Source organism: Vulpes vulpes, chromosome 1 (assembly GCF_048418805.1).
Source record: "Vulpes vulpes isolate BD-2025 chromosome 1, VulVul3, whole genome shotgun sequence".
NCBI classification, from domain to species: Eukaryota; Metazoa; Chordata; class Mammalia; order Carnivora; family Canidae; genus Vulpes; species Vulpes vulpes.
The window spans coordinates 64779102-64806551 of NC_132780.1; the positions used below are offsets into that span (position 1 = coordinate 64779102).

Sequence of the window (27450 nt, forward strand, 5' to 3'; positions counted from 1 at the left end):
GGGAGAAGCAGGCTCCATGCAGGGAGCCCGACGTGGGATTCGATCCTGGGTCTCCAGGAACGTGCCCCGGGCCAAAGGCAGGCGCTAAACCGCTGCGCCACCCAGGGATCCTTGGTGTTTATTTTTACTTGTCTGTGCCTATGAGTTTTCAAGGCATTCTACTCTCAGATGTGCAGAATTTCAAATTCCCTATTTAAAGATTAATCTTAATTATCTTTATGTGGCTAATATTTTCATTTAGTCAGGGGTCTCATCACCAGTCACAAATATAAATAGCCACATGAAATTCTAATTTTGTGTCCCCTTGAAAGGTAGTGAATCTCTGTTTCACTTCCAGCCTAACTGACCCCCCTGTTTCCACCCTCATTTTACAATCTGCTCTGACCCAACACAGGAGTCAGAGTGATCCTATTACAGTATAAATCAGATAATGTCACTCTACTCATAACTGACACTCTCCCCAGATAAAGGCCCATCTGGCCCCCCAACCCTCACCTGCACGTCTTGTTACCTCTCTAACTTTGTCTCCTACTGTCCTGCTATATTCTCTGCTCCTGCCGCACTAGCCTCCTGAGAGTTCCTCAGACATGCAGTGTAAGTTCTCTTCCTGAAGTCTGCACTTGCTTTCCCTCTGCTTGGCATGCTCTTCCTCCCACACCTACATGGCTCACTCCTTCATGTCCTTCAAGTCTCTCCTCAAATGTCACTTTCTCAATGAGGTTACCCTGATTACCCTACTTAAAATTACAACTACTCTTCTCAGTACATGCTACTCTTTACCTAATTTTATTTTTCTCATGGTGTGCTAAAATTGTACTAGAATTATTTATTAATATTATTCTCCCGCACTCCCCATACACACCCCTTTGCTTTGGATTTGAAAGGGACTGGGTAGAGAAGGAGGAGAGAAAACAAAGGAGTAGAAATATAGAATAAGATAGGGCTAGTGAAATAGGATATAGGGGCAGCCCGGGTGGCTCAGCGGTTTAGCGCCGCCTTCAGCCCAGGGCCTGATCCTGGAGACCCGGAATCAAGTCCCGCATCGGGCTCCCGGCATGGAGCCCGCTTCTCCCTCTGCCTGTGTCTCTGCCTCTCTCTTTCTGTCTCTCATGAATAAATAAATAAAATCCTTTAAAAAAAAAAAAGAAAAAAATATGATATAAATTATTTAAAATGTAGAAGGAAAATGAGAGTTAAAACAAAAAATTAGCATTTAAGTCAAATCATTTTTTTACTTCTTGTGAGAAAATATAGTGAGTTGAGTCAAGGGTTCTGCTAAGGGTGTGTAGTTTCCCCGGCAAACATGTTTTGTGGGCTGCCTGTCCATATAAGCAATTTTATTAAAAGATATATTTTAAAAATTCATGGGCCAAGTAAGATACAGTGATTTGCTGATAAAGATTTAGAATAAGGGCAGCCCAGGCTCAGCGGTTTAGCACTGCCTTCAGCCCAAGGCCTGATCCCAGGTCTATCGAGTCCCACGTCAGGCTCCCTACATGGAGCCTGCTTCTCCCTCTGCCTGTGTCTCTGCCTCTCTTTCTGTGTGTCTCTCATGAATAAATAAACAAAATCTTAAAAAAAAAAAAAAGGTTTAGAATAATAGAGACACTTAACGCATTTGTTTATTGTTTAATCAGTGAGCATGAAGACCCTGTAGTGTCCATGCGCCATCTCATTATGCTCTTTATCATCAAATATGTTGTTCCTAACTTCCTATCTCCCATCATGAAAAAAAAATGTAGCAGTGCTGTTACTACTCACAATGCCATGACTCTTTGTAACTTCTGTTGAAACAATATAGTTCTTGCTTCTGCAGTATCCTAATGCTGTTAAAGTAATGTTAGTCATAACATTGCTCATTAAGTTCCACCTATCATGTTGCTCCAGAATACTGGCTTCCAGTGATTTTCTCAAAGAATGTGTTCTCTTGAGGATGTCCGCAAATGCAAGTCTTACCCAAAGTATGCAGGAAAATAAGTGATCATTTGTTTTCTAGTCACACTAAACTTACTACATATCTTCCAACCATGTCTTTTCTTGATTTCTTTGAATCACAATCACTGCATTCCTAGAATGGGATCTCTTTCAGTGTCAGCAGCACCTTACCTTCCAGGTGGGTGGATCCAGTCCAGCAGTTGCATTTGCCTGTGAGGAATACTCTTGACTAGGCCGGGAGAGCACAAAGTCACCACGTGATCAGGGACCAGGGAAGGTAGCAATCTGAAGGGCCAGTTATAAACCTCAGAGGATGAGATGCACCACCCCCAGTGGGCTACCTAAATCAGAGGCTGGATTTTGGCTCAGTCGTTACAAGTCTGTGTCCTTTGGCAGATTGTTTGACTTCTCTGTATCTCAATTGCTTCATCAGTAAAATGGGGGAACCTATTTTACTGGGGCAAAATAGGCCTGGATTCCAATTATGACCCATGGTTCACCAGTTACAATGTCAGTGAGAAAACATGTTGTCTGTATAGAACTCTACACAAAATTGTTTCACCTTCTCTTTGTTATTTCATGCCATTTCAGCAAGTCATGTCCCAATATATGCTTCTGTTTAGCAGTCTGTTGTAAAGTAAATGGGATACATTTTAAAGTATTTTAAAGTTTAAAGTAGCTGGCATATAGTAACACTACATAAATATTGTTACTACCACTACTACGACAGATGGGTGCAGATACAGGTCTAGGCCACTGGGAGGCAGCAGAGGAAACAACACCTGAAATCCATTTCTAAGGTTCTCGTGTACCGAGATTAAAGAAGTTTAATTGTACCTTGTGGTTAGTGCAGAAAAATAATTCACTTTAGGAATGATATAATTCACCTCTCTAGAAACACCATTCATTGCTCTTTGGTTCACTAGTCCCATTTATATACATGTGCTACATAGCTCAAGGAGCTCTTTGTATAGCCATATAGCTGAGGATAACCTGTCGTTCAGTGACTAGGACTAAATTGTAGTAGATTTACTTAGAAGCTAACATTATATTGCTACACTTTATATTTTGAGGTAGCAAATAACTACCTAGTCTTGCATTTGGAAGGCCTTTGGTTGACTGTGGTATTTCAAAGTTTTAAAGTTAATGTGATTTTCCTTTGTGCTACAAAAAAAAATGCAAAAAGCACTTTGGAAATCCACATTGTTGTTTCTTATTACGATCCTGCATTTGTGTTTTTTAATGGAATTGGAGATTGAGAACAGAGGAAGGAGACAAAGAAGGTAAATATAAGTTTGATTCTGCAATTCAGCTTTGGAAAACATAAAGAAAGCTGAGTTAAACACATCTAAACATTGAGATTATATTTGTCTCCTAGAAAGGAGGCAGCTTAGATTGTGGTGAGGGGCTGGGGGGAGCTGACAAAGTGGAAGTTAGGAAATGAGCAGGTCTGTGTGTATGCCAAGCCATAGCATTTGATGTACTAGCCAAGATCATTTGGTAACAAAATATAAGGTAGTATTAGCATATAATTGATTTTAATTATATGTCTTTAAATTATATAAATCCATTAGGCATAAAGGGGAGGAAGTACAATATTCCTAATGGAAAAGTTTTGTCTAACTGGCTGTAGAACAAAAGAATATTCTGAACAAACATACACACACAGATGGAAATATGATTTGTTTAATTGGAAATAGTGTACAATGAAATACTAGGGATGTGATCTACCCTTCAAATGTTCACATAGTTGCTATAAAGCTCTTTGAAGCCATGTAGAGAAACCAAAGAATACTTTAATCCTTTGTTAGAAAGCTGTGTGGAAGATTATGATTACGTGATTTAGAATATAAACTGTGTATGTCATACTCTGAAGGAGTTTGATGTAGAAAGGGCTTCCAGAATCTAGTAAAAAGAAAGTTTCCTGGTGTTAGTGTGTATAAGTAACGATTATCTTCTCTCTGGTGATGTAATGCTTTAACTTTATATACTCTTTGATGTTTCTGTTAACTAAAAATCTTATTGGAGAGTATTTACTGTGCTATAATCCCCAGAAACTAATAAAATAATTCTGAACATGGTATAAAGTGTTGAATAAACTATTCTGTCCCAATACAGAGGAGTTTCAAAAATTCCCAGATAAATAGAGTGATAGAATTTTAGTGCTGGAGGAGACTGGAGAACAAAGTGGACATGACCTTCCATATTTACACAGCTCATTTACATCAGAGCCAGATGAGGACCCTAATTAGCTTCCACAACTTCTGTTTTCTTAAGGATCCCTCTTGTGGGGCACCTGGGTGGCTCAGTGGTTGAGTGTCTGGTTTTGGCCCAGGTCATGATCCTGAGGTCCTGGGATCCAGTTCTGCATCAAGCTTCCCGCAGGGAGCCTGCATCTCCCTCTGCCTATGTCTCTGCGTGTGTGTGTCTTTCATGAATAAATAAATAAATAAAATCTTAAGAAAAAAAATGACGATCCCTCTTGTCATGTCAGTCATGTCAGTCCTTGGCTACTTGAAAAAGTTCAGTACATGAACATTCTTTTGAAAGTGGAATGTCAGCAAATGTTTTTAGAAGAAGAATTGAACTCAGTGATAATTTCCTTTGAATGGAGACAACCTGGGCCTACTACTATTCCAGAAGATTGTATACATATGGACCTGTATACATTTAAACATGAACATAAACATCTTAATAGATTTAAAAGGCACCTCAAGAATACATTTGCTTCAGTTCCTTGCCCTACAACAGGTAAGGTATCATTAACTATATTTTATATAGGTGAAGTGACTGAGTCCCAGAGAGACTAACTGACTTGTCCATTAAGTAATGGTGAAGGAGAGACGGATCTCCTGTCATTGCAAAGTACTACACTAGGCATCTCATAATTTTTTTTAAAAAATGGTCTTCAAATTCATTTTCTATTGGTTTCCATGAAGTTTGTGAACCCATAATTTCACACAGAATAGACTCTCCCACAATTGTGTAAAAGTAGATTACTAAGTGATTATATTTCAGTTATTCAAGTTCTCTGGTCTCCTTGAAAGTGAATCTTGAACGTCAACATGACAATTGACAGTCAGTCCATTACCCAGTAAGCAGCCATGGTTTTAGTTTTAAAAGACACACGAAAGCTCTCATTTTGCTTATTTTAGCCAATGAACCAGTTGCTTAAGTGAATGTGACAAACATCAGCACAAGACACTACATATATCAGAAATAATCAGGATAAATTAGAAACTTTCAGATCAAGTTGTAGCGTCACAGAGAAGAGTCAGGCATGTCTCCCCTTTTGGAGTTTTAGATAATGGGTATATACAAATACAGATGGCAGTCTCATTTCCCCAAATGGATTTTGAGTGCAAGCGTGCAAATTGATAATGAAAAGGCATGGATAGTGTCTCTACAGTAGAGCATAGAAGGGAAAATTTCTAGAATAAACTTCTTATGTTATGGCTATAAAAATGTTCCTAGTGTGGAGGTTCTACCAATAACATGATACTAATGATAGAATAATGCATCCTCTTCCCCTGGTTATGGCAGAATTGACACAAGACCTTGCATGGGCTTCTACCGTACATGTTACCAGTTTAGAAAGGGCTTTTAGTATATAGGTACTGCCAAAGCGAGCACATAAAGGGCTTTTCATCCTGTTGCCAAAAGGTCAGATATTTAAGATCAAAGGAAATTAGAGAGAGAGTAATGGAAAACATGGAACACAGAGTAACGTGTGTTAGCACTTATTTTAGGAAAGGCACTGTGCTGAGCACTTAGCTTATATTAACACCTTTAATCCTCACAACAGCTCTATGAGGTAGCCGTTATGTGCAGATAACAAGATGGTGCTCAAAAATACTACTTTTCATACAGCTAATTGAGTAACAACCGAGATTCCAATTCTGATATGACTTCAAGATCCATATTGTTTTCATTAAGCCAATATTAAACCAATATCATTGGCACAATGATCAGATAAACGGATTTTGGAAATAGCACCTTGAATGGACTCAGTCAAATCTCAGGAGAGAAAAAGGTGAAGAGATTACTTTGAAACTCCATCATCACAAAAATAAAGCATCTGTTAAGCAACCTGAATTGTGGGAGGTGCCATAATCAAGGTTTTAATTCAATAGCTTCGGGTTTGCTTTCCTCATTATCCTCATCCACCCTGTCTCCAAGGAAGCTATAGCGACCTTGCAAGTCCTCACCCATGCAGAAAAGACTGGGTGCTGAAATATCTCTCCAGTCCTGACATGAAGGAATACGGATGTGTTTGACATCTTCCTTTCCAGGAATAAAGCCAAAGAGTTTCTTTATGCGCTGCATGATGATGAGCCGTGAATGCTGCTCTGCAGCTTGTTCAAAGAGCTCCCTCTCGTTGTGCAGGTGGTTGGTCCAGTAGCAGTGCTGCAGAGAGGTGAGGGGGGAGCAGCACCTCGCCAAGCAGCAGGACACGAGGATAGCGATGGTTGCCAAGGTGATCAAAATCCAGCCCAGCATCTTGATATAGTTATTTAAATAAAAAACAGAAAACATCAATATAGCAATTATCAAAGGAACAGGCACAGTAAGAGGGATTCTTACGTAACAGAAGTGGGTAAGAAATTTGTTTTTCTAGTCTTTAAAATACTAACAAGGTGCTGATCGCTTGATATGGATATAGGCATGATGGAGAGACTAAACCCAACCATTTTAATTTGGTTTGGGGCCTATTAAGGATATTGACCAGTTAACTTAGAGTGGATTAGAAGTCCTGTCCTTGAAGTGGCAGATGCTATAATCCACCAATTACTCTTATGTAAGGTATAATAAACTATATTTAACTCCCCCTCTCTCCCAACCATTAGGTAGGTACAGGTCAAGCATCCTTTGGGTTCTTAACAACTATTTGGTAATGGTTGTGATGAAAATGATGATACGATAGATAATAATGGTAGCTTCCTAAGTGCCTTCTTAATAATGTGCTAACAGGTGTTCATTGATATTTCTTCCTGAACTGCTCTTCCCTTTTATTTTTTTGTGATCAGAGATGACTTTTATGTCCCTAAATGGAAAGCACTTTATTATTTTCCTTTTCATTTCCCTCCTCCTTCAAATAGTTATTGGCTGACCAGTTTAATGATTCATTTTTGAAATATACTTAGAAGGGAAAATTAAGCCATATTTTATTTGCAATTATTTAGTGTCCTCTTTGAAAGATTGATGTAAATGGCTGTTTTCGGGCAGCCCGGGTGGCTCAGCGGTTTAGCACCGCCTTCAGTCCAGGGTCTGATCCTGGAGACCAGGGATTGAGTACCACGTCAGGCTCCCTGCATAGAGCCTGCTTCTCCCTATGCCTGTGTCTGTGTTTCTCTCTCTCTATCTCTCATGGGTAAATAAATAAAATCTTTAAAAATAATAATAAAATAAATGGCTGTTTTCTAGTCTTGGAACTCTTTTTTTTTAAATGATTTTTTAAAGATTTTATTTATTTATTTATTTATTAGAGACACAGAAAGGCAGAGACATAGGCAGAGGGAGAAGCAGGCTCCCTAGGGATTAAGGGACTGGATCCCAGGATCCTAGGATCACTACAGGAGCCAGAGGCAGATGCTCAACCACTGAGCCACTCAGGCGCCCTAATGATTCTTTTTTTCCCAATCGTTAGCAATTATTATGTAAAGTGAGAGAGGCAAGTTCCACACTGATAAGGAAGCCAGCAGGAGGCAGCCACAGTCTGGGAGGTGAAGGTCTCTCCCACAGCTTGTGAATTCTCCAGCAGACCTGGAATTACCAGGGTGAGCACAGCAGGGTAGCTGCACTCAATGGAGGCTAAAACCTACAAAGTGACACAGCAATTTAACTTGAGAGAGGCCAGCACGGTGGAGGAAAGGCCATCTGAGATGCCCATTAATTATCAGCCATCATTTATTGAGTACCTGGTTGACCTCCCACCATGTTCTATACATGGTGGTTGGTTATGGGGACTTAGATGTGAACACATTTAAGATACATTCACTCTTTCCACAGTCTTTCAACCAAAAGAGGAAGACAAAATAGCAAGCCAAGAAATATAGTTAAATATGATAGGTTTTTTTTATACCAGTAAGCACAATGGGAAAGAAATGAACTCACTTAATGAAGAGGAGTATCAGGGAGTACTTCCCAGAGGAGATGATGTTCAGACTTAAATATTAAAGAGCAGTTCATCAGATGCAAGAAATTAAGAGTTCTGATGAGAGCTGATAAGAAGAAAAATAAGAGCATGAAGAATTGGGAGAACCTCAAGAAGTTTGTGCTCACAGGTCATAGGAGTCCTGTGGAAAAGTCAGGAGCCAGACGCTGAAGGACCTTGTATGCCCTGACAAGAATTTGGGTTTGTGACTGGGCCAGTAGGAAGTCATTCAGGAACTTCATATAGGGTCTGGGGACGGTGGTCATGATTCGATTCACATTTAGAAAGATAATTTTGGCATGGCTGTAGAAAGTTGACTGAAATTGGATAAAACTATGTCAGGAAGCTATTTTAGAATGACGTATGGGCAGAGAAGGGGTTTGAACTTTATAGGACCTTGTGGTCAACTCAGAAAAATCAAACAGAAAAAACAGTGTATACTTCTCAAATGAGACTGAAGTTCAAGGTAGTCGTGAAATGTGGCTTGGTACAATGGAAACAGTATGACCTTTGAATATCTCAGCCCTTTATTAGCTCTGTGAACTTATAAAAGTTACATAAACTCTTTAATCTTTGCTTTCCTCATCTGTAAAATGGGATTGATTATAGCTCTCTCTTAAGATTCTGAAGGTTAGAATTAAAAATGAAATATTTGTACAGTATATGATAAACATCTTACTAAATATTAGTTTTGTGGTCGCTGATCCAAAAAAGTCCACTGACTGATGGCACTCAGAACCAAAAAACTGTCTTTTCACGTATGTCTGTGTAATATATTAAACAAGGTATTTTATTTTCACTTTAAGAAAATCTTACTAGTGTGTAATAGATATTAGTTTTTCTTGAGCAAGTACATTTTTGTAAGTTAAAATAGTCCCATTAATTATTTGATGTTTCACCTATCCTCACATAGCTCCCTCCTCTATCCGAGCTCTAGAGTTAGTATAAAAGGTTGAGGCACAGCATACCTTAATGGGATTTCTAACTTTGCTTCAATCAGGCTATATGCAACACTTGAGTATTCTGTGTGTTGATAGTAATTTTTTTCAACAAAATAGCACTAGCACTTCTAAATTTTAATAGCTAAAAAAGTGATGGGTCAAAAATGTGTATGCCTTTGCAATAAATAGTTTAAAAATAATGTATTTTTATTGTACTGCAGTGGTTTGCCAATGTGTTTTTATCCCCAAATCCCTCACAGAGAGCAATGAATGCCAATGACTCTTTCTGTATTGACAAAATGCACTTTTACAGTTCTTTTTTTTTTAAGACTTTATTTTTTATTTATTCATGAGAGACATAGATTGAGAGAGAGAGGCAGAGACACAGGCAGAGGGAGAAGCAAGCTCCATGCATGGAGCCTGAAGTAGGACTCGATTTCAGGTCCCCAGGATCAGGCCCTGGGTAGAAGGTGGCGCTAAACCACTGAGTCACCTGGGCTGCCCTATAGCTCTTAAATTTAACCTGTAAGTGCAGTAGATACAGGCCTTTTCTCTGCCTCATCCCACCCCCTCATGTAAACTTGTCTAAGGACATTAAATTTAGAGCCATCGCTGGAATTTATTTTGATCATCATTAAGCTTCCTATAATTTTAGGTAAAATGTTAATACACAAGAATGAATATTTCAGAATATCCAAGATGGAATGAAATGATACACTATATGGTAATAATAATTTTAATGACGATATCTAAGATGTATTGTTTTTTAACATGGATTGTAGACATGATGCTGAGCCTTTTAGATGTATTAGCTCATTTATTACTCACTTCAACCTTATGTGGTAGGCCCTATTAATATCTCTATTTGCAAATTGAACACCAATAAAAAATAAATGTATATTAAAAAATAGTGAAAGGGAATAAAGGAGAAAGGAGAAAAAATGAGTGGGAAATATCAGAAAGGGAGACAGAACATGAAAGACTCCTAACTCTGGGAAACAAACTAGGGGTGGTGGAAGGGGAGGTGGGCGGGGGGTGGGGGTGACTGGGTGACGGGCACTGAGGTGAGCACTTGATGGGATGAGCACTGGGTGTTATTCTATATGTTGGCAAATTGAACACCAATAAAAAATAAATTTATAAAAAAAGTAAAAAAAAATCACTATTTTACAGCAAAGAAAAGTAAAGCGTGGTTAAGTTATATAACTTGCTCAAGATTTTGCAGGTTAATAAAAGGCAAAGCAAGATTCAAACACATCCTAACCATATGTATAGAGCCACTCAGTAGAAATCACTTTGATAAATGGCATCAAGATTGTGTTGTATATTTAGATACTATGAGAAGTAGTAGGAACGTGAAATGTCTCCAATGGCTGCAGTTAAGATGGGATAGCATAGCAAGAAAAAAAAAATCAAGAGCTTACTTGTGACTGGAATCTGTGCAGAAGAGCAACTTCATCTCTTGCCAGGATCATGTCAGATGGAGCTGATTTGGGACATGGAAACCCAGCTAGGATCTCTTTTCGTTTGCTGGCACTGACATTGTCAAACACTGGGTAATGATCCACAGATGCGAATTCACTTGCTGCGCATTCATAGTAGGTGCCTGTCAGCAGGGTGACAGCCAGCCATGTTAATGGGGCAACAAGTGCCCTCCCAGTGATGCTGAAGAACCGAAGACAAGCCAGCTTGCGCTCCAGGGGGCTGATTCTCCGATGGGAAGGGGCACAGCTGCAGCAGTATTCACTGGTCATTGTCCACATCTGGCTTCTCAGAGCATAGCCAGCAACCAGAAGGATCAAGGCTGGGATGACTAGAAACGCAGAACCATAGTAGAAATTTTTTCCAACCTGACAGGGACAACTGAATGTGAAAGAAGAGAAAAGCTGTTGCCCACCAACAGTCAAAGCAGCAATGAGAGAATTGATAAATGTCCCACTTCTCTGCAGGGAAGATACGATATTGTTGAGAGTTCGGCTCATCGTTGGGAAGCTCTGAAACAAATGGCCCTTTCTGATCATTAGACTCCGCAGCTATAACCATTTTATGGGATCTTACTGGTTTAACTGGCTGTGTCAAGCGACTGAACATCCTTATATGTTTAAAGGATTCTAGCATCTTTCCTTGTGTACTTTGTGAATCCTGAACTAATAAATGCCCTTCAGATTACAGCTGGAAGAAACTAGAGAGATTAATCTGGTATGAGTGACAGGAAACACTTCTGCAGTATATCTTCCTGCTAAAAAGAGAATGACCTGCTTTGCAAAGCAAACTGCTGCCATCTTTCCATGTGCTGCTGTGTGTGACACAACATGCTCAGCACCAGCAAATAGAACATTGGGAGCAAAACAGAGAACATTCTTACCCTGTACTAGACCAGGATTTAGTTACCATCAAATTATGATATAAGAACAACAGAAATTATCAAATATTAGAGCAATCCAAACATTAGGGCTGTCTGGAACATCCAAAACCTAAGAGTTCTGTCAGAAGATCTCAAAAGCTTTCCCCAAAAGGACAAGAGTTGGGTACCCATAAATCCAAATCACAACAAAAACATTCCAACTTTGCATTAAAATGCATTTGTATTGATGGAATATAATGTATTAATGTGTGGCTTTATAAGTTAATTTGCAAATTTGGGTTTATATGGTATCTTTTTGTTACATGAAAATGTGATACTTAGGTATTAATAAAATTGTATATCTATAGAAAGAAGTAAAATGATCAAATATGTAAGGTGTTTTCTATATTTATTTAATCAGAAAATATTTATTGTATAACTTCTATGCAAAAGGCACTGGACTAGGCTTGGTTGGGCTAATAAAAAGTGAATAAGATACAAATTTCTCAAACTCTCAACTGGGTGTTGTTAAATATGTAATTAGTGAATTGAAGCATAATGCTGAGGAATTCACCCAAAGTACAGTATAAAAAGAAAAGAAATAAAATACTATATTTTAAAAACCAATTCAACAAACTAGAAGACAGACTAAGCAACTCTGTAACAGGACTTCCAGAAGGAAGAAATGGGATAGGCAGAGAAACAGTTTCAAGAGAAGTAACAGAGTTTTGCAGAATCAAAGAAAGTTCTCATATCAGAAGAGTGTTAGATGTTCTGAGCAGCGTAAATGAAGACAAATCTACATATAAAAACACCATAGTAAAACTGCAGAGTGTGAAAAATGAAGAGATATTATTAAAAGCTACCAGAAGGGGATGCCTGGGTGGCTCAGTGGTTGAGCTTCTGCCTTTGGCTCAGGGTGTGATCTCGGGTCCGGGAATTGAGTCCCACATCGGGTTCTTGCAGGGAGTCTGCTTCTCCCTCTGTCTATGTCTCTGCGTCTCTCTGTGTGTCTCTCATGAATAAATAAATAAAATCTTTAGAAAAAAAAAAGCTACCAGAAAGAAGAGACACATAAACTACGAAAGAATGACTGAAGCTCTCATTAGCAACACTGGAGACCAGAGGCAGTATCTTCAAAATGCTTAGTACCAGATACACTATCACTCAAGACAGAACAAAATAAAGATACATATGTTAATTTTAAAAAGAGATACATAAAGGCTAAGGGAATTTACCACTCACAGGAACTCATAAAGAGCATTATTAAAGGATATATTTCAACAAGGAGAAAAATTAACTCTAAGGAATGACATAGGACAAAAAATAATTATGAGTACAGATATGGTATTTTTAAGTTATTTTCTTTAATCATTAGCTGTGGAAAGAATTACTTTTTACTTTAACAGGTGGAACTAAGGCAATACATGGTTATGATATGACATCAGTATGCAAACAGCTAAAATTAAGAAGACTGACCATATCAAATGTTGCTGAAGTTTGCAGAATAACTGGAACTCTTTTTATTTTGTTTAAGGTTTATTTATTTTAGAGAGAGAAAGAGTGTGGCAGGGAGGGGCAGAGGGAGCAGGAGAGAGACACTCAAGCAGACTCCACACTGAGCATGGAGCCCAACTTGGGGCTTGATCTCATGACCTTGAGATCATGACCTGAGGCGAAATCAAGAGTTGGATGCTTAACCAACTGAGCCACCCAGGCACTCCCAGAGTAACTACAACTCTTATACACTGATAGTGGGAATGTAAAATGGAATATTTTTGGAAAATTGTCAGTTTCTTTAAAAGTTTACTATGTACCCACTATATATGGTACAGTCATTTGTCTCCTAGTTACTTGCTCAAGAGAAATGAAAGCATAAGTCCACACAAAAAATTGCACTTGAATGTCCACAGTAGCTTTATTTATAATAGCTACAAACCAGAAACAACACAAATGTCCATCAACAGGTGAGTAGAACAACAAACTGTTATATATCCATATGATGAATACTACTTGGTAAGATAAAATGAATAAACTATTGATTTATACAATAAGAAGAATGCATTGAAAAGAATTTTCTGAATTAAAGAATTTAAGCAAAGAAGTACATAATGTATGACTCTATATAAAATTCTAAAAATGCAAATTCATCAATATAGACAGAGAATAGGCCAGCGCTTGCCTAGGGAATAGAGGAGGAGGAGTAAGAAGAGAGAGTACCAAAGGGCCTTAGAAAACTTTCAAAGGTTGTATCAATTTGTACTGATAGGGTTTTAATTTATGGAGGTGATTGAGTGATGACACGGAGAAGCCAATGCCATTGATAGGAGATTTCTTATTTTCATTTACCAAGAGAAGAGGGCATGCCAGGCCTCAAGGGGAAGCATCAGGTTTGGTCAAGAGGCAGAAAGGAAGACAGAAGAGCCTCGGCCAGAGCTTTTATTGGGGTTTCCATAGTAAAGGCAAGGTAAGGCAGGGGAAACAGCCTAGGATTGGCTAGTTTAAATAATTCTGGTGGGCTTTGGGGCATAAGGGCTGTCACTGCTTGTCTAGTACCTGGTCCTGGGTTGATCTAGAGCAGGGGAAATATTGACTTGGTGTATGAGAGGTAGATAAGAAGATGTTCCGGGTCTGATCACATGGGAGATATTAACCGCTTTGCCTGTTAGTGTGGCCCTGTAATTAATGGATGCCAAATAGACAAAGAATCTAAGATAATATAGCTGAAACAAGGGTAATGGAAATGTTAATTATGTTGATTAATTTGATGGCTTTAGGGTTTATATGTATGCCAAAACTCATCAAATTTTATTTTATTTATTTTTAAAAGATTTTATTGATTTATTCATGAGAGACACACAGAGAGAGGCAGAGACACAGGCAGAGGGAGAAGCAGGCTCCATGCAGGGAGTCCAATGCAGGCCTCGATCCCAGGACTCCAGGATCACTCCCTGGGCCAAAGGCAGATGCTTAACCGCTGAACCACCCAGGTGTCCCAAGACTCATCAAATTTTAAATCAATTCATATCTCATTAAAGCAGCAAAATTGTAAGCATAATTATTAAATACTTGAAATATAGGGTATAGATCATTCAAAAGCAGGAAATTAAAAGGGAATATTAACAGAAAAAGAGACTGTAAAGAAAGGGAAAATGATGGTAAAAAGAAAACACAAAATAACGGTAAAAATGAGACCAAACACATCAATAATCACATATAAAAAAATTTAAAAACCTAATAATTACTGTGGGCTTAGGGACATGTCAGGCACAGTTATAAGAACTATGATGAGATACTAATATCATCCTCAACTGGTTTACAGATGAGAATGTTATCCTCAACTTGCTTACAGGTAAGAACTTATTTTCATGAAAAGATTCAGGAAATTGCACAGGGCCATACAGAGATGGGTAAACTTAGCTCCAGAGTTATTAAAAAAATAGAGTCATACTGCTTACAAGGGACACACCAAAAACTAGACCACACACAAAGCTTGAGAAATAAAGGCACTAAAATCTATATAACTGGGAATAATGATATTAAAAGAAGGCAAAACTGAACCAAAGGCAACAAGTGTCAAAAGGGCTAATTTGGGACACTCCATCATAATAAAAGGAACAATCCATTATGAAGATAGAGCAATTGTCAACTTGTATGTCTGTGTATGTAGTATCCCATCACAGTATTTCCATTCCATTTCATTAGTAATGTCCAATAATGAAGAAACAGATGAATCAACTGCAGAAACAGAATGCTGTAGACAAGGGGTTGACTATCTAAGGCTCATAGACAAAACTGGCCCACTGCCTGTTTTCTTCGAGTTAAGAATGGTTTCTACATCTTAACACAGTTGGATGTAACAAAAAATTGTTTAGTATTTTATAACATGTGAAACTGCATGAGATTCAAATCTCCATGTTTACAAATAAAGGTTTATTGGCACACAGGCACACCTGTTCCTGCTTTCCCATCACAATAGCAGAGTTGAGTGGTTGTGACAGAGTCCATATGTTTGTAGAACTTAAAACACCTACGCTCTGGGCCTTCTCAGAAGAAGTTTGCTAATCTCATCTAGAAAGGCTGTGAATGAGGAAGACATGGACATGGCCAGCATGCACATGAGAAAATGCTCTGCATCACTTGCCATCAGGGAAATACAAATCAAAACCACAATGAGATACCACCTCACACCAGTGAGAATGGGGAAAATTAACAAGGCAGGAAACCACAAATGTTGGAGAGGATGTGGAGAAAAGGAACCCTCTTACACTGTTGGTGGGAATGTGAACTGGTGCAGCCACTCTGGAAAACTGTGTGGAGGTTCCTCAAAGAGTTAAAAATAGACCTGCCCTATGACCCAGCAATTGCAGTGTTGGGGATTTACCCCAAAGATTCAGATGCAATGAAACGCCGGGACACCTGCACCCCGATGTTTCTAGCAGCAATGTCCACAATAGCCAAACTGTGGAAGGAACCTCGGTGTCCATCGAAAGATGAATGGATAAAGAAGATGTGGTCTATGTACACAATGGAATATTCCTCAGCCATTAGAAACGACAAATACCCACCATTTGCTTCAACATGGATGGAACTGGAGGGTATTATGCTGAGTGTAGTAAGTCAATCGGAGAAGGACAAACAGTGTATGTTCTCATTCATTTGGGGAATATAAATAATAGTGAAAGGGAATATAAGGGAAGGGAGAAGAAATGTGTGGGAAATATCAGGAAGGGAGACAGAACATAAAGACTCCTAACTCTGGGAAACGAACTAGGGGTGGTGGAAGGGGAGGAGGGAGGGGGGTGGGTGGGAATGGGTGACGGGCACTGAGGGGGACACTTGACAGGATGAGCACTGGGTGTTATTCTGTATGTTGGTAAATTGAACACCAATAAAAATTAATTTATTTAAAAAAAATAGAAAGGCTGTGAAAATAAATGAGCTAGAGTGACAGCCATGGATATGGATAAACCTTAACAAATAACTGGGAAGAAAAAATGCAAGCTGTAGGATATGTACAGTATGATAAATTATGTCATTTTAAAACAAACTGATGGGGCATCTGGGTGGCTCAGCAGTTGGGCATCTGCCTTCAGCTCAGGTTGTGATCCTGGGGTCCTGGGATCGAGTCCTGCATTGGGCTCCCCATAGGGAGCCTGCTTCTCCGTCTGCCTATGTCTCTGCCTCTCTCTCTGTGTCTCTCATGAATAAATACATAAAATATTTTTAAAAATAAAATAAAATGAAATGATACTACATATTCTTTGCACTTACTAACATATAGAGAATTTTAAAACATATATAGAAATAAAAAATATCAAGTTCTATGTAGTGGTGACCACTGAGGAGGACAGAATAGAATTAAAGAGGGTGGTGGCTATTTCAACTGGATCAGCATTGCTTTATTGCTTACAACAAGGCCTCAAGTATATCTAGCAACTTGTTCCATGGAACGTGGTAGTAAAAATCACATTTTCCTTGTGTTTATAATTTCATATTTTAAAAGTCCATGTAATGGAACATATGGGAAGTGAGGAAGAGAGAAGGAAATTGTAGATCAGTGTTTCAGGGAACAACGCAAGAAAGGATGGAGCACTGATTAATGAGAAGTCACTATTGGAGTATCAAAGTCTTGCCGTAAAGGAGTATCTTGATGATAAATTCTTAATTTTTTATCGTTGTTTACAGTCAAAAGAACTAATGACTTCCTGAGGGGTCCTGTGTGTAACTCGTCAGTGATTGTGAATGATTACATCTATGATGGATCAATTTTCTTTGGGGTGTTATAACCAAATGGTCTTTTTGTTAAAGATAGCTTGCTGTCACCTGTCTATCCAACATATTAAATGTCTACTTGTCAGCGGAGACCCAGAGGCTCCCTGGCTGAGGACGTGCTGGCACACGGATAGGGAAATCAGATCTGACAGCTAGAGCAGTCCTCAGAGGGCTGGGGTGCTGAGCATATTATCACTCATTTTATGTAAAGAAGTTTGGTTAAAATAAATGCGAAAGGCAGCTTTAAATAGAAAAAGAAATTGCAAAAAGATAAGACACTCCTGAAGCAGATGTGATGGCTGTGTCTGATAGTTTGTGGGCAATCTCAGAGGACGATGACACAGCTGATGATGGATCAGTAGGGGTTCCCCTCTGTGAGCACCTCCCCAGTCTACTCAGCTGCCCAGGTACCTCCCAAGGGACCACTCTCGGGGACTGGCTCAGTTCATCACTTCCTTGCACTGGTCGGTTTGCAGTGCCCTATGATGCCATCGACCATTGCATCATTCTCCCAACCCTGGCTCCAAGTCTGTCCTAGGCTACCAAAAGAACTCTTAATAAAAGAGGAAAAACTCCTCCTCTGCATTATTTTGAAATGATTCTTCTTCCCAGTTCACTGCCAAGACAGAAATTATCTACCAGCTACCTGTTTGAAACATACCCTTTGTACTTTCTTCCATTTAAGGGAAGAAAGTGAAGAAAAGAAAGAGCCTGAGGCACACCAGCCTGCCTTAGATCATAAAGGCCACTGAAGGTTGGTGGGTTTCAGATTCTGGGACACAATCCAGTGTCCCAGCACCACCGGCTGCAGCTGTGTTCGTGCAGGCTGTGCCTCTCGTGCAGGAACGCCAGGCAGGGACTCTTTCCTCAAGCCTCATGGTCCTGGGTGAAAGGGCAGGAGAGAGGGGGAGGCCTGGCAGTCCAGAGGAAGAGCTGGCTTGTCCCAATGTGCCCATGTGCCCACGATGTCCCGAATCCTCAAGGTGGCCGTGATGTTTCCACACCACAGTAATTGGAGTTCAGTGAAACGGATTCCTGGACCACCACTCTCCACGCACCAAGCACACAGGCCTGTGCTGTTTTTCTCAGGACTCAGCACTGCCCCCACACTAGGCTCAGCAGCGTGCTCTCACCATGCCTTCGTAGCCATTGTGAGTCCACCTCTAAATTATTTTGCTCTAACATAGAGTGTGTACAGTAGAAAAAAATGTTTGATTTGGAGTCAGCAACTTGAGCCTAAATCCTTCCTTGTTGCCAACTCTCCAGCGGCTTTGAACAAATTTCTTAACATGACTTTTAGATTCTTATCCTAGGACATGGCAATCAATTACAGATGGTAATTGAATTAGAGGGAGATAAAGTGAAAACCATGTTTTAAATTGTAAGCTTTACATAAATATAAGGTGGTGTTAATCCGCCACCAAAAAGCACCCTTCGCCCCCCTACACCACCACCCAGCAAAACTGACTTTTCCTGGGAATAGTCATGGAATACAGGCATTAATAGGAATACCCTAAATATTGTGGAACCCTATTCAATATACTCACGAGAAAAAACTACAGTAATTAGTGTTTCTATGGTGCATTATAATGTGTTTTATAGCACACATTATCTCTTTGATACTCACAATTATTCTGTGAGGTGGGTATTATTATTGCCTTTTTGCAAATGTGGAAACTGAGCCATAGAGCAATAAAATAGCTTGTCCAAAGTCACTCAGCCAGTAAATGGTAGAACTGCACCTCAGCCTGAGACTTCCAAATTCTCCTAGGCTCTTTCAACTCCACCACACTCTTTCAAAGTAGTGAGTAGTCTGTCTTTATACTATATACTTTATACTTGCTATACTTTATAGCAAGAATTTTCGAGAACATACAGGGCTCATTGACTCAGATGGTAAGAAGTAGGAAACTACTTTCTTTAAATTGAGTTTTAGGCTTCTGTTTCTGGAACAGTTTTGATCCTCCACACCCTGCAGCTGTCAAGATGAGGGAGTTTCTCGTTTTAACTTTAAATATGTATACTCCTACTTAAATAAAGAGAGGCTTCAGTAGCTAATATCTCAGGGACTACAAAAGAAAGCTGAGGGCTTGCTTTCTCTGCCAAAATCATTATACATTATTCAACTGTAGAACACTCATTTAGAGCAACAGTTTCACGACAAAAAATACTAATACCCCCAAATCCATCATTCCTTAAAACTGCTGCTTATGAAAACAAAAGTACCAAATATATTTGAATTTTGTAATCATGAAAGATGGGGGTGTGCGATACCTATTAGAGTTGTTGATTAGGTTTGAACCCAAGGGGTAGTACCTACAGATTGCTGATCCTGTCTCGAATTCACACAACAATCAATACAAAGACTGAATAATGCTAACACTGAGATCTGTCTTGGATTGTGAAAGTTTCTGTTTGTGATTTTAGAACAATGCCTTGGCATGAGAGCAAAACACCACTCTTATATCCCTTGGGCTAAAGAATTTTCAGTAGCTGGTGCTTCTGATCTGACTTCCCACTATCAGCTTTTATGCCTCTAGATTACAACTTGTTCTCACCAGTGAAGCAATATTTGATCGGTGGCAAGGAACGTGCCTATAAGACAGTCCTGCTCATGATTGTTTTCCTCTACAGCCCAGCCAGGAGCAACAGCAGCAGGGTGCAGAAGTAGCACTCGTCTCAAAGCAAGAAGGAACTTGCAAAAAACGGAAGGACAGAGATTGATATGCCTCTAAGGTAAAAGCCAGTGAAAAGAAATCGAAGATCACATTCTCCATCTATCAAGCACTATGTCTCGCCCTGCACACAGAAGACCAGAATACCATAAAATCGTAAGGTCTTTTTATAAATATATTCTCAAAGAAGGTTTTCTTCTACTTCAAGGAAAATGTTTTCTTGAATGATTTCTGATTTATTTTAAATGGTGACACTTATACATAGACTTTTTTTTTCAGTGGAGCAAAGGTGTGTTTAGTAGAGTGGATCATAAAAGACACCTCTGGGAACAGTACAATGATCTCTAACACACTGTGACAAAATAATTGATCCTTTATACATATTTTAGGGTTTTCTTTTGTGACTAATTAGCTCTATAAAGGGACAAACTTATCTTTTGTGTCTGATAGAAAGTATAAAAAGATGAAGCAATTCTTTGTATTTCTTACTTCAGAACTAGGAAATGAAATGTATGTGAAATATATATAAAATAGTGATTGTGTGTTAAATTAAGGGGAATAAATCAGCAAAAAAACCCTCAGCATTAAAAGATTGCCTTTAGAAATATATTTCCTTGTCTCAAATGTAAGTATCTATTACTATAATTTGATATGTGCTATTTTTTTTTTCAATGATATGTGCTATTAACCTTTCTGTATATTCCAAGCTCAGAGTTATTTTCAAAACTTAATTGTTTGCAGATTAGCTTTGGATAAATATTCTTTTATAATCCTCTCATTGGAAATTGCAGATGTGAAAATGTATCATTAAATTAAAGCTCTTTTAATTATTTCAGGAAACTGACGAGCATTGAATAAAATTAAGTAATTTCAGTTATGGGTACTTAGAATTGTATGATTAACTGGCACACCCCAATTGAGAATGCATTCTGGGATCTTGACTTATTTTTATGTGGGGCTCTGAAATACTAAAAGATTTTGTAGAGTTGAGATATTGTACCTAAATCACTTCATTTATGTGTCAGTTAAAACACACTTTTATCCTAATATATCCAAAACCTCAAATAATTAATGGTGTTCTGTTTTTTGTATGTGAAAATGACTTTTTATTGTTTTATGAACTATGTCAAATTTTATGTTGACATTTTCTGTGACCAGTAGTAGGGATTTGAGACCTACTGGACATGTAGTTTAAGGAATCGCCTTTTACTAGGATGCAGAATGGAAAATGGGCCTCATGGGTGTTGAACTTAAAATTCAGCTACGAGTCAACTATAGTGACTACTCACCCATCAGAATAAGAGAGAAAGAGGAAGAAGAAAATGCCATGATTCAGTTTGGTTATATTATAAATGGGCACAATGTTGAGGCTCTGGCATATGAGTAGGGTGTAATTTCATTTCCTGTTACCTCTTGGTCAAATTCTTCTATTTTTCTTGCTAGTGGCAACAACCACATTATTCTCTCTGTCTCTCCTTCACCTTTGCTTATTTTTATGCTGTGCTCTTAACCACATAGCATAATTTATCTTCCGTGGTGGCTCCTTATTTGTTGAGAAGATATTTCATGTATAATTTACAGACATTTCTTATAGTGTATGATCAAGTTTTTCAAGTTAAATAAGAACAGAATTAAAATTGAATACATTGTGACTCTTTAGTGATTTAACAATATTTATGTTAAAATCACTCGCTTTACATTTCTTCTTTTCTAGTAGAAATATTAATGTACTTATTATTTTCCTATACCTGACTCATATAGATTAGTCCTTGATGTAATGTCAATTAGTGTATATAATGTACATTCTACACACACTTATGACATTTTGATTTATATTTTCAGTGTAAATTATATCCACATATGGACTTAATTTTTATAATTATTTAGATTCTATCCATTTAAAACTTATTTAGTTATTACAAACATTCTATCTGATTTGTTATGACATAAACCCACGTATATGGAAGTGGACTCTGGTGGTATTGGACAAATTTTGGAAGTATTTGGATCAAAATTATATAACATTTTATAGATGTTACTTTGTTGAATAAAACAATTTTATTGGTTTGGTTAGCCATTTCTGAAGCTTGTGCCTTAAAAAAAAAAATCTTATCAGGTCTTATCTTACCCTCCATATTAGGCTACCCAAGACACCTGAGTCTAGAGGTATAGACACCTCTTCTAACTGGAATCCACATTTACCTTTTCATGTAAACACAAGATTATGCTATGCACAGAATAAGATTATTTTAAACAGTGGATCCCTTCCCTCCCTCCCTCGCCCCCCCACCTCTATTTCAAATAGGCCTTCTTTTGTGCATCTCAGAGATAATGCTATGTCAGAGTGAAGCCTGCAGTCTCAGGTTTCACCCTGGCTCTGCCAGTTGATGGCTAGTTGGACAAGTCACTCATTCCTCCTGAGGCCTCATTCCCTGTGGGACTGACAGCATTGGAATAAATTATCCCTAATATCTCCGGCCCTTACTTAGTATTCAATAGCAGAAGCAAAATAGAGAGACTTTGTCAAATGGATTGGTCGAGCTTTGTGTGTTCTGTTTCCCATTATTTTCAACCTCTCAATGCTAAACCAAACATAAATTATTCTTAGTCGTAGTTTTCATATTTAGTTCACTCTGAAAATAGGCCATATTTTGGAGATCTATAAGGAAAGTACAAATTCTCCTTTTTTCACTAAGTATAAAGAAAACAACACCTCACAAATTTGCTGCTACAGCTGGGTTTTCATCTTGCTGGCCTCCTTGGCAGATGTGGAACCCATTAGGGATTGTGCAGACTCATGAGAAGTCTCAACCAATTATTTCTTCCAACTGAAAACATGGTCAGCCAATACCAAAGGCCATTCTAGAACAACAGAAATTTATATTGGCAATTATTCCTTTTTTAAAAACTTGCTCTGTGAAAATACCTTGCAAGCTATAAAATATAGCAAATGCATACAAAGATTTCTCCTGTTAAGAAATTTATTTCATTTCACAGTGTTTTTTCTCATCAGCAATGGATCCAAATATGGGTACAACTTGTTCTCAAAAGTCAAAATTATTGCAATAATTAGGAGGGTGGAAAAAATGTGAAGATGATCTCCAAGACTTCTTCTAATTGGAAAATTTGTTTAAAAAAATAGAGTAGCATATTGTCCATAGCTTTACCTGTAAAGTAAAACCAACCCTTTTTTCTCTAGAACAAAGATCTCTTTGTCCTCACCTATGGAGCACTGGTTGCCCAACTGTGCAAAGATTATGAAAAAGATGAAGATGTGAATAAATATCTAGATAAAATGTAAGTGGAAGTCTTTTATTCTCATGGAATGTATATTGTTTCATCACATCCTCTGAATTTTGTCTGCTTCTAATGACTTTGCTTGCTCCACTTCATGAGCTCTTCTATTATTTCAATGAACCACATTTTAAAGCTGAACATAATTTCTGACAAATGCCATTTGGGTTGTCATAAGGTATAAAGTAAGAGAAAGGAAACTTTTTTTTCTATGAAAACCAAGCATGGAATATATTCTTTTTAGGGAGAAATCATTTCTTTGCTAGCCAATTATAAGCAAGAGTATGGTAAAACAGACTGTTCTTTCAACAATGTGATGGATCATCAAACTGATTCTTTTCAGAAGTCTTCTGCTCTAATATAACACCTTCTAATACAAATATGTGCTTATATAATACAGATTATCTGTGGAAGGATATGCAAAAAGAATGCTAATGGCAGTTACCTGAGAGAACTTGGAGACAGGATTATACATAGAAGAGAGATTCACTTTTTCCTATGTAGTGTTTTTATTGTTTGAACACTTTTACCATTGCTATGCTTTACTTAAAAATATATTAAAGGGAGAAATGCACTCCTTCCTTTTAAAGTCCATTCTCCTTGTATACTTCTGCATAAATTCAGCCTTTAATCTTCTCAGAATAATTACATGATCATCAGATTATTGCTCAATAATAAAATATCTGTCAACATTTTTTAAACCTCTTAATTATGGATCCTGAAAAGGACTCTAACAGGGCAATGACTAGAGAGCCTGTATTAATAGAAGATTTAGTTAGAAAGGTTGAAGGTGAGATTTAGCCTAGTTGAGGCTCTACCCTATGGAACATTCCCTTTACACACTGTGGTGACTTTATCTTGGTGGGCCTTCTGTTGCTCCATTCAAAACATTTCACTTGTCTATGTGCATGTGGTTGTGAAGTTAAAAGACAAATTTTGTGCCAGTTGTTTAGCAAAAGCAGTCTTATCCCTTTTTATTTACAACATTAAGGTCATATTTGCTCAACTAGATTGAAAGTTCTTAGGTCTGTCTTGCCACAAGTGTCTGCTCAGCCATCTCAGCCGCATTATGACATCTCAATGAGATGTTCTCAACATTGTGCTTCAGGTACTACAGAATCCATTTGTGGTAGGGTGGAGCTAGCAGGTCATACAAATACTTTCCCCCAAGTCCCATAGATTCATTTTCCCTAGAATGAAAAATGAATTTTTTGAATGTTGCTTTTTTTTTCTTTTCATTAAACTTCAAAGTTCTAACTGCAGAAAACTACACAGGCAATAGAAATAGATTTTTCTTTTCCCTTCTTCCTCTCCTTCTGGAGCTCATCCTGGACATGCCTGTCTTCTTACCATGATAACTATGCTAAGAGAAGAATGAGCAGCCATGTACCACATCTATAGCAGACAAGTTAGCTAGATGCTCATTATGTTTCCATCAACAAGCCACTGATGAGAAAGTTCTTTGCCAGTAAGAGATATTAGGCTACAAACACCAACCTCCTCTAACTTTATATTGTCAAATTTGGGCCAACCTTTCCTCTTCAGGCTTCTCTGCTCATAGGAAACTATTTAATATTTCCCGGATAATTGCTCTCTGCCAATAGCCATTGGACTTGTCAAATTTGCTTTAATTTGTTACCCATGCAAGTGCTAAACAGAGGACTCCATCCCTAAACATTGATAGAGTTCATTATTCAAATATTATTTTCAGACCACACCCTTTCCTTCATCACAGGGGATATGGCATTGGAACACGGCTGGTGGAAGACTTTTTGGCTCGATCTTGTGTAAGAAGATGCCATAGTTACTCAGAAATTATAGACATAATTGCCCAGGTAAATGCATTTTTAGCTCTTTCAATATGTTTTGAAAATCTTTGACTTTCCTCAGTCCTGTGGTCTTCTGCTCTGATTGGATAGGCTCTATCTGTATTCACTATTAGGTGCTAAGAGATTCTGATTGTAACCATTTTATTTCAGCCCAGGAATAAAGCTATTGTGAACAGAGGACAATGCTTTTAGGCATTTAAACATCTATAGATTTTTCTGGCCACACTAGGAAAAATATTTTGAGAAGGTAAATAGAAAAGGAGTGTAATAGGGCAACCTGGTAACATGCACACCCCAAACTGGTTTCTTTGTAATCACTTTAGCCCACAGAGGAGGTGGTCTTTGGCTGCCTCAGAGAATGCAGTTGTAGCCATTTTATTCCCAGAGCAATATTTTCCCAATTGAAAAATAAAGCTTCCTATAAAAGTATGTGCTCTAAGAACTTTCACATCCCTGTTATATGAGAGACAACTTGGAATCACCTGAGAGTAGCTCAAATATCTTAGATAGAAGATGAGATCAGGAAATGCATCATTAGCCAAAATCCCTTTAATCTGCCAGCCTACAATTATTAACCTAGTGTTGTTGTTCATTTGTGGGAGACCTGGACAGTGTTTATGGGTATCGGATACTTTAAGGTTCAGGTATACTGCCTCCAGGTTCCCACAACAGACCTATTAAGTTGGTCTCATTCTTCTCTTCTCTCCAGATCCTTAATATCATGATACATTGCCATCCTGACTTTTCATGTGAGTGAAAATAATAGTTCTACATGGTGCAATAATAGTTCTACATGGTGCTTTGTGACTCCAAATGCAGTTTTATGTATTTTTTGTCTTTTACCCTTACAGTATCCTTATGAAGTAAGCAGAGTAGGAGTTGTTCCCATTTTCCAGACAAGAAAACTGAGTCCCAGAAAGAATATGATAAAAATTGAATACTAGTATATACAAAAAATTATGCATCCAAAAACACAATCCAAATGAAAGATTTTCCCAATTCTTGTAATGATTACTTTCATTATTTCATTTCATTTCTTATTATTTCATTATTTCATGAATAATGTGGATAAAATTGAAATCCAAGTTTTCCATTCTCTACACACACACAACAAATTTTGGTGAAGATGTGGAGATTGGAACCCTTGCACACTGTTGGTAGGAATTCAAAATGGTTACAGCTACTATGGAAAACAGTTTGAAAGTTTATCAAAAAAATTAAAAATAGAATTACCATAAGACCTACCAATCCCACTTCTGGGTATCTATCCAAAAAAAAAATTGAAATCAGGATCTGGAAGTGATATTAGCACCTTATATTCATCACAGCACTATTCACAATAGCCAAGATGTGGAAACAACCTAAAACACAATTGACAGATGAATAAAGAAAATGTAGTATATACATATAAATGTGGTATATACATATAATGGCATACTATTCAGTCTTTAAAAAAAAGAAACATTCTGCAATGTGAGACAACATGGTTGAACCCAGACACAGAAAGACAAATACTGCATGATTTCACCTAGATTGGAAATCTAAATCTAAATCTAAAATATTCAAATTCATAGACTCAAAGAGGGTTTCCAGGGGCTGTGAGGAAGAGGAAATAGGAAGTTATCAGCCAATGGGCATAAAGCTTTAGTCAAGCAAGATGAATGAGCTTTAGGGGCTGTGGTACAACATTGTATCGGTGGTCAACAATAATGTATTGTACACTTACAATTATGTTACAAGGGTAGATCTCATGTTAAGGTTCTGATCCCATTTTTAAAAAATCTTAAAAGAAAGAGATCTGTTTGATATAAAACTAAGAACATGTAGAACATCACTTTCCAAATATCTCTCCTCTAAACTTTTTATGTCTTTTTGATTTTTCTGATGTCAAGGAAATTCTTGTCTGCTCCTCCTGTCCTCAAAACACTGGGAACAAATCCCCTTCCACTCCTTTGCAAGATTCCTTCTTGCAATGAAGAGAATATTTCATCACCCTTACCTTTCTCTTGTGCATTGGGGTTGTCTCCTGGCCTTTGCACTTTCCTTCAAAGGTCCAGTTCCCTCCCTCTTAATCATTTTCACTTCTCCAGCAAATGTTCTTTTACAAAATGTTACCCAATCCAGAAGCATTTTAACACAGAGGAAGGGCGGACCTTAGTTACATATTCACCCAGTAATGTTTTGCTTGTGTGTGACAGACAGCTTTCATTAAAAATCTGGCCTTCAGCAGCATTATTTCATTGATCCTCCTAAAGGCTCCTGAGAGGAGGCAGGTGTCAAGTGTTAGAATCAGTTTTAGAGAGGAGGGGGGAGCAGAGGAAATTCACCATACTCACATGCTGCCCATGGACCTATTCCATAGGTCAGGAATAGAACCTAAACCTTGTGACTTTTTTGGCTGCCCCCTCAGACTTTGCCCTTATACAGAACACCATCGTGGTCTTGCATCCTCACCGGTTTTTTTTTTTTTTTTTTTTTTTTTTTTTTTTTTTTTTTGACAAAG

General features: G+C 38.0%; 2 protein-coding genes across 6 annotated transcripts in view; one reads left to right on the forward strand and one right to left on the reverse strand.

Annotated features, from left to right (window-relative positions):
- TRAPPC3L (trafficking protein particle complex subunit 3L) overlaps nucleotides 1–27450 on the forward strand; it is a 58885-nt gene that overhangs the window by 3142 nt on the left and 28293 nt on the right. Inside the window, exons 3-5 of the mRNA XM_072765669.1 lie at nucleotides 19784–19980; nucleotides 23024–23121; nucleotides 24854–24953. Coding sequence (XP_072621770.1) covers nucleotides 19939–19980; nucleotides 23024–23121; nucleotides 24854–24953 — 240 coding nt within the window. The 5' untranslated portion in view covers nucleotides 19784–19938. The remainder of the gene's footprint in view (nucleotides 1–19783; nucleotides 19981–23023; nucleotides 23122–24853; nucleotides 24954–27450) is intronic.
- Nucleotides 3606–27052, reverse strand: CALHM4 (calcium homeostasis modulator family member 4). Of its 5 annotated transcripts, XM_072765586.1 has the most exons (4): nucleotides 26947–27002; nucleotides 22538–22686; nucleotides 10455–10893; nucleotides 3606–6435 (listed from the first exon to the last, which is right to left on the reverse strand). In XM_072765586.1, the coding sequence occupies exons 3-4, from the start codon at nucleotides 10791–10793 to the stop codon at nucleotides 6049–6051; spliced, it is 726 nt and encodes a 241-aa protein (XP_072621687.1). In that variant the 5' UTR covers nucleotides 10794–10893; nucleotides 22538–22686; nucleotides 26947–27002; the 3' UTR covers nucleotides 3606–6048. The 5 variants fall into 5 exon arrangements, with proteins under 5 accessions (XP_072621687.1, XP_072621676.1, XP_072621668.1 ...); XM_072765575.1 differs by lacking the exon at nucleotides 22538–22686 and having other exon boundaries at nucleotides 10455–10880; nucleotides 26947–27052; XM_072765567.1 differs by lacking the exon at nucleotides 22538–22686 and having other exon boundaries at nucleotides 26947–27046.

What these genes read in the sequence shown, in the direction of transcription:
- CALHM4 (XM_026002300.2), bottom strand. Translation starts at nt 11,051, where the DNA reads ATGATCAGAAAGGGCCATTTGTTTCAGAGCTTCCCAACGATGAGCCGA. An exon ending in TGCACAGATTCCAGTCACAA is followed by an intron (nt 6,436 to 10,454) that starts GTAAGCTCTTGA and finishes AACTATATCAAG; the next exon opens with ATGCTGGGCTGGATTTTGAT.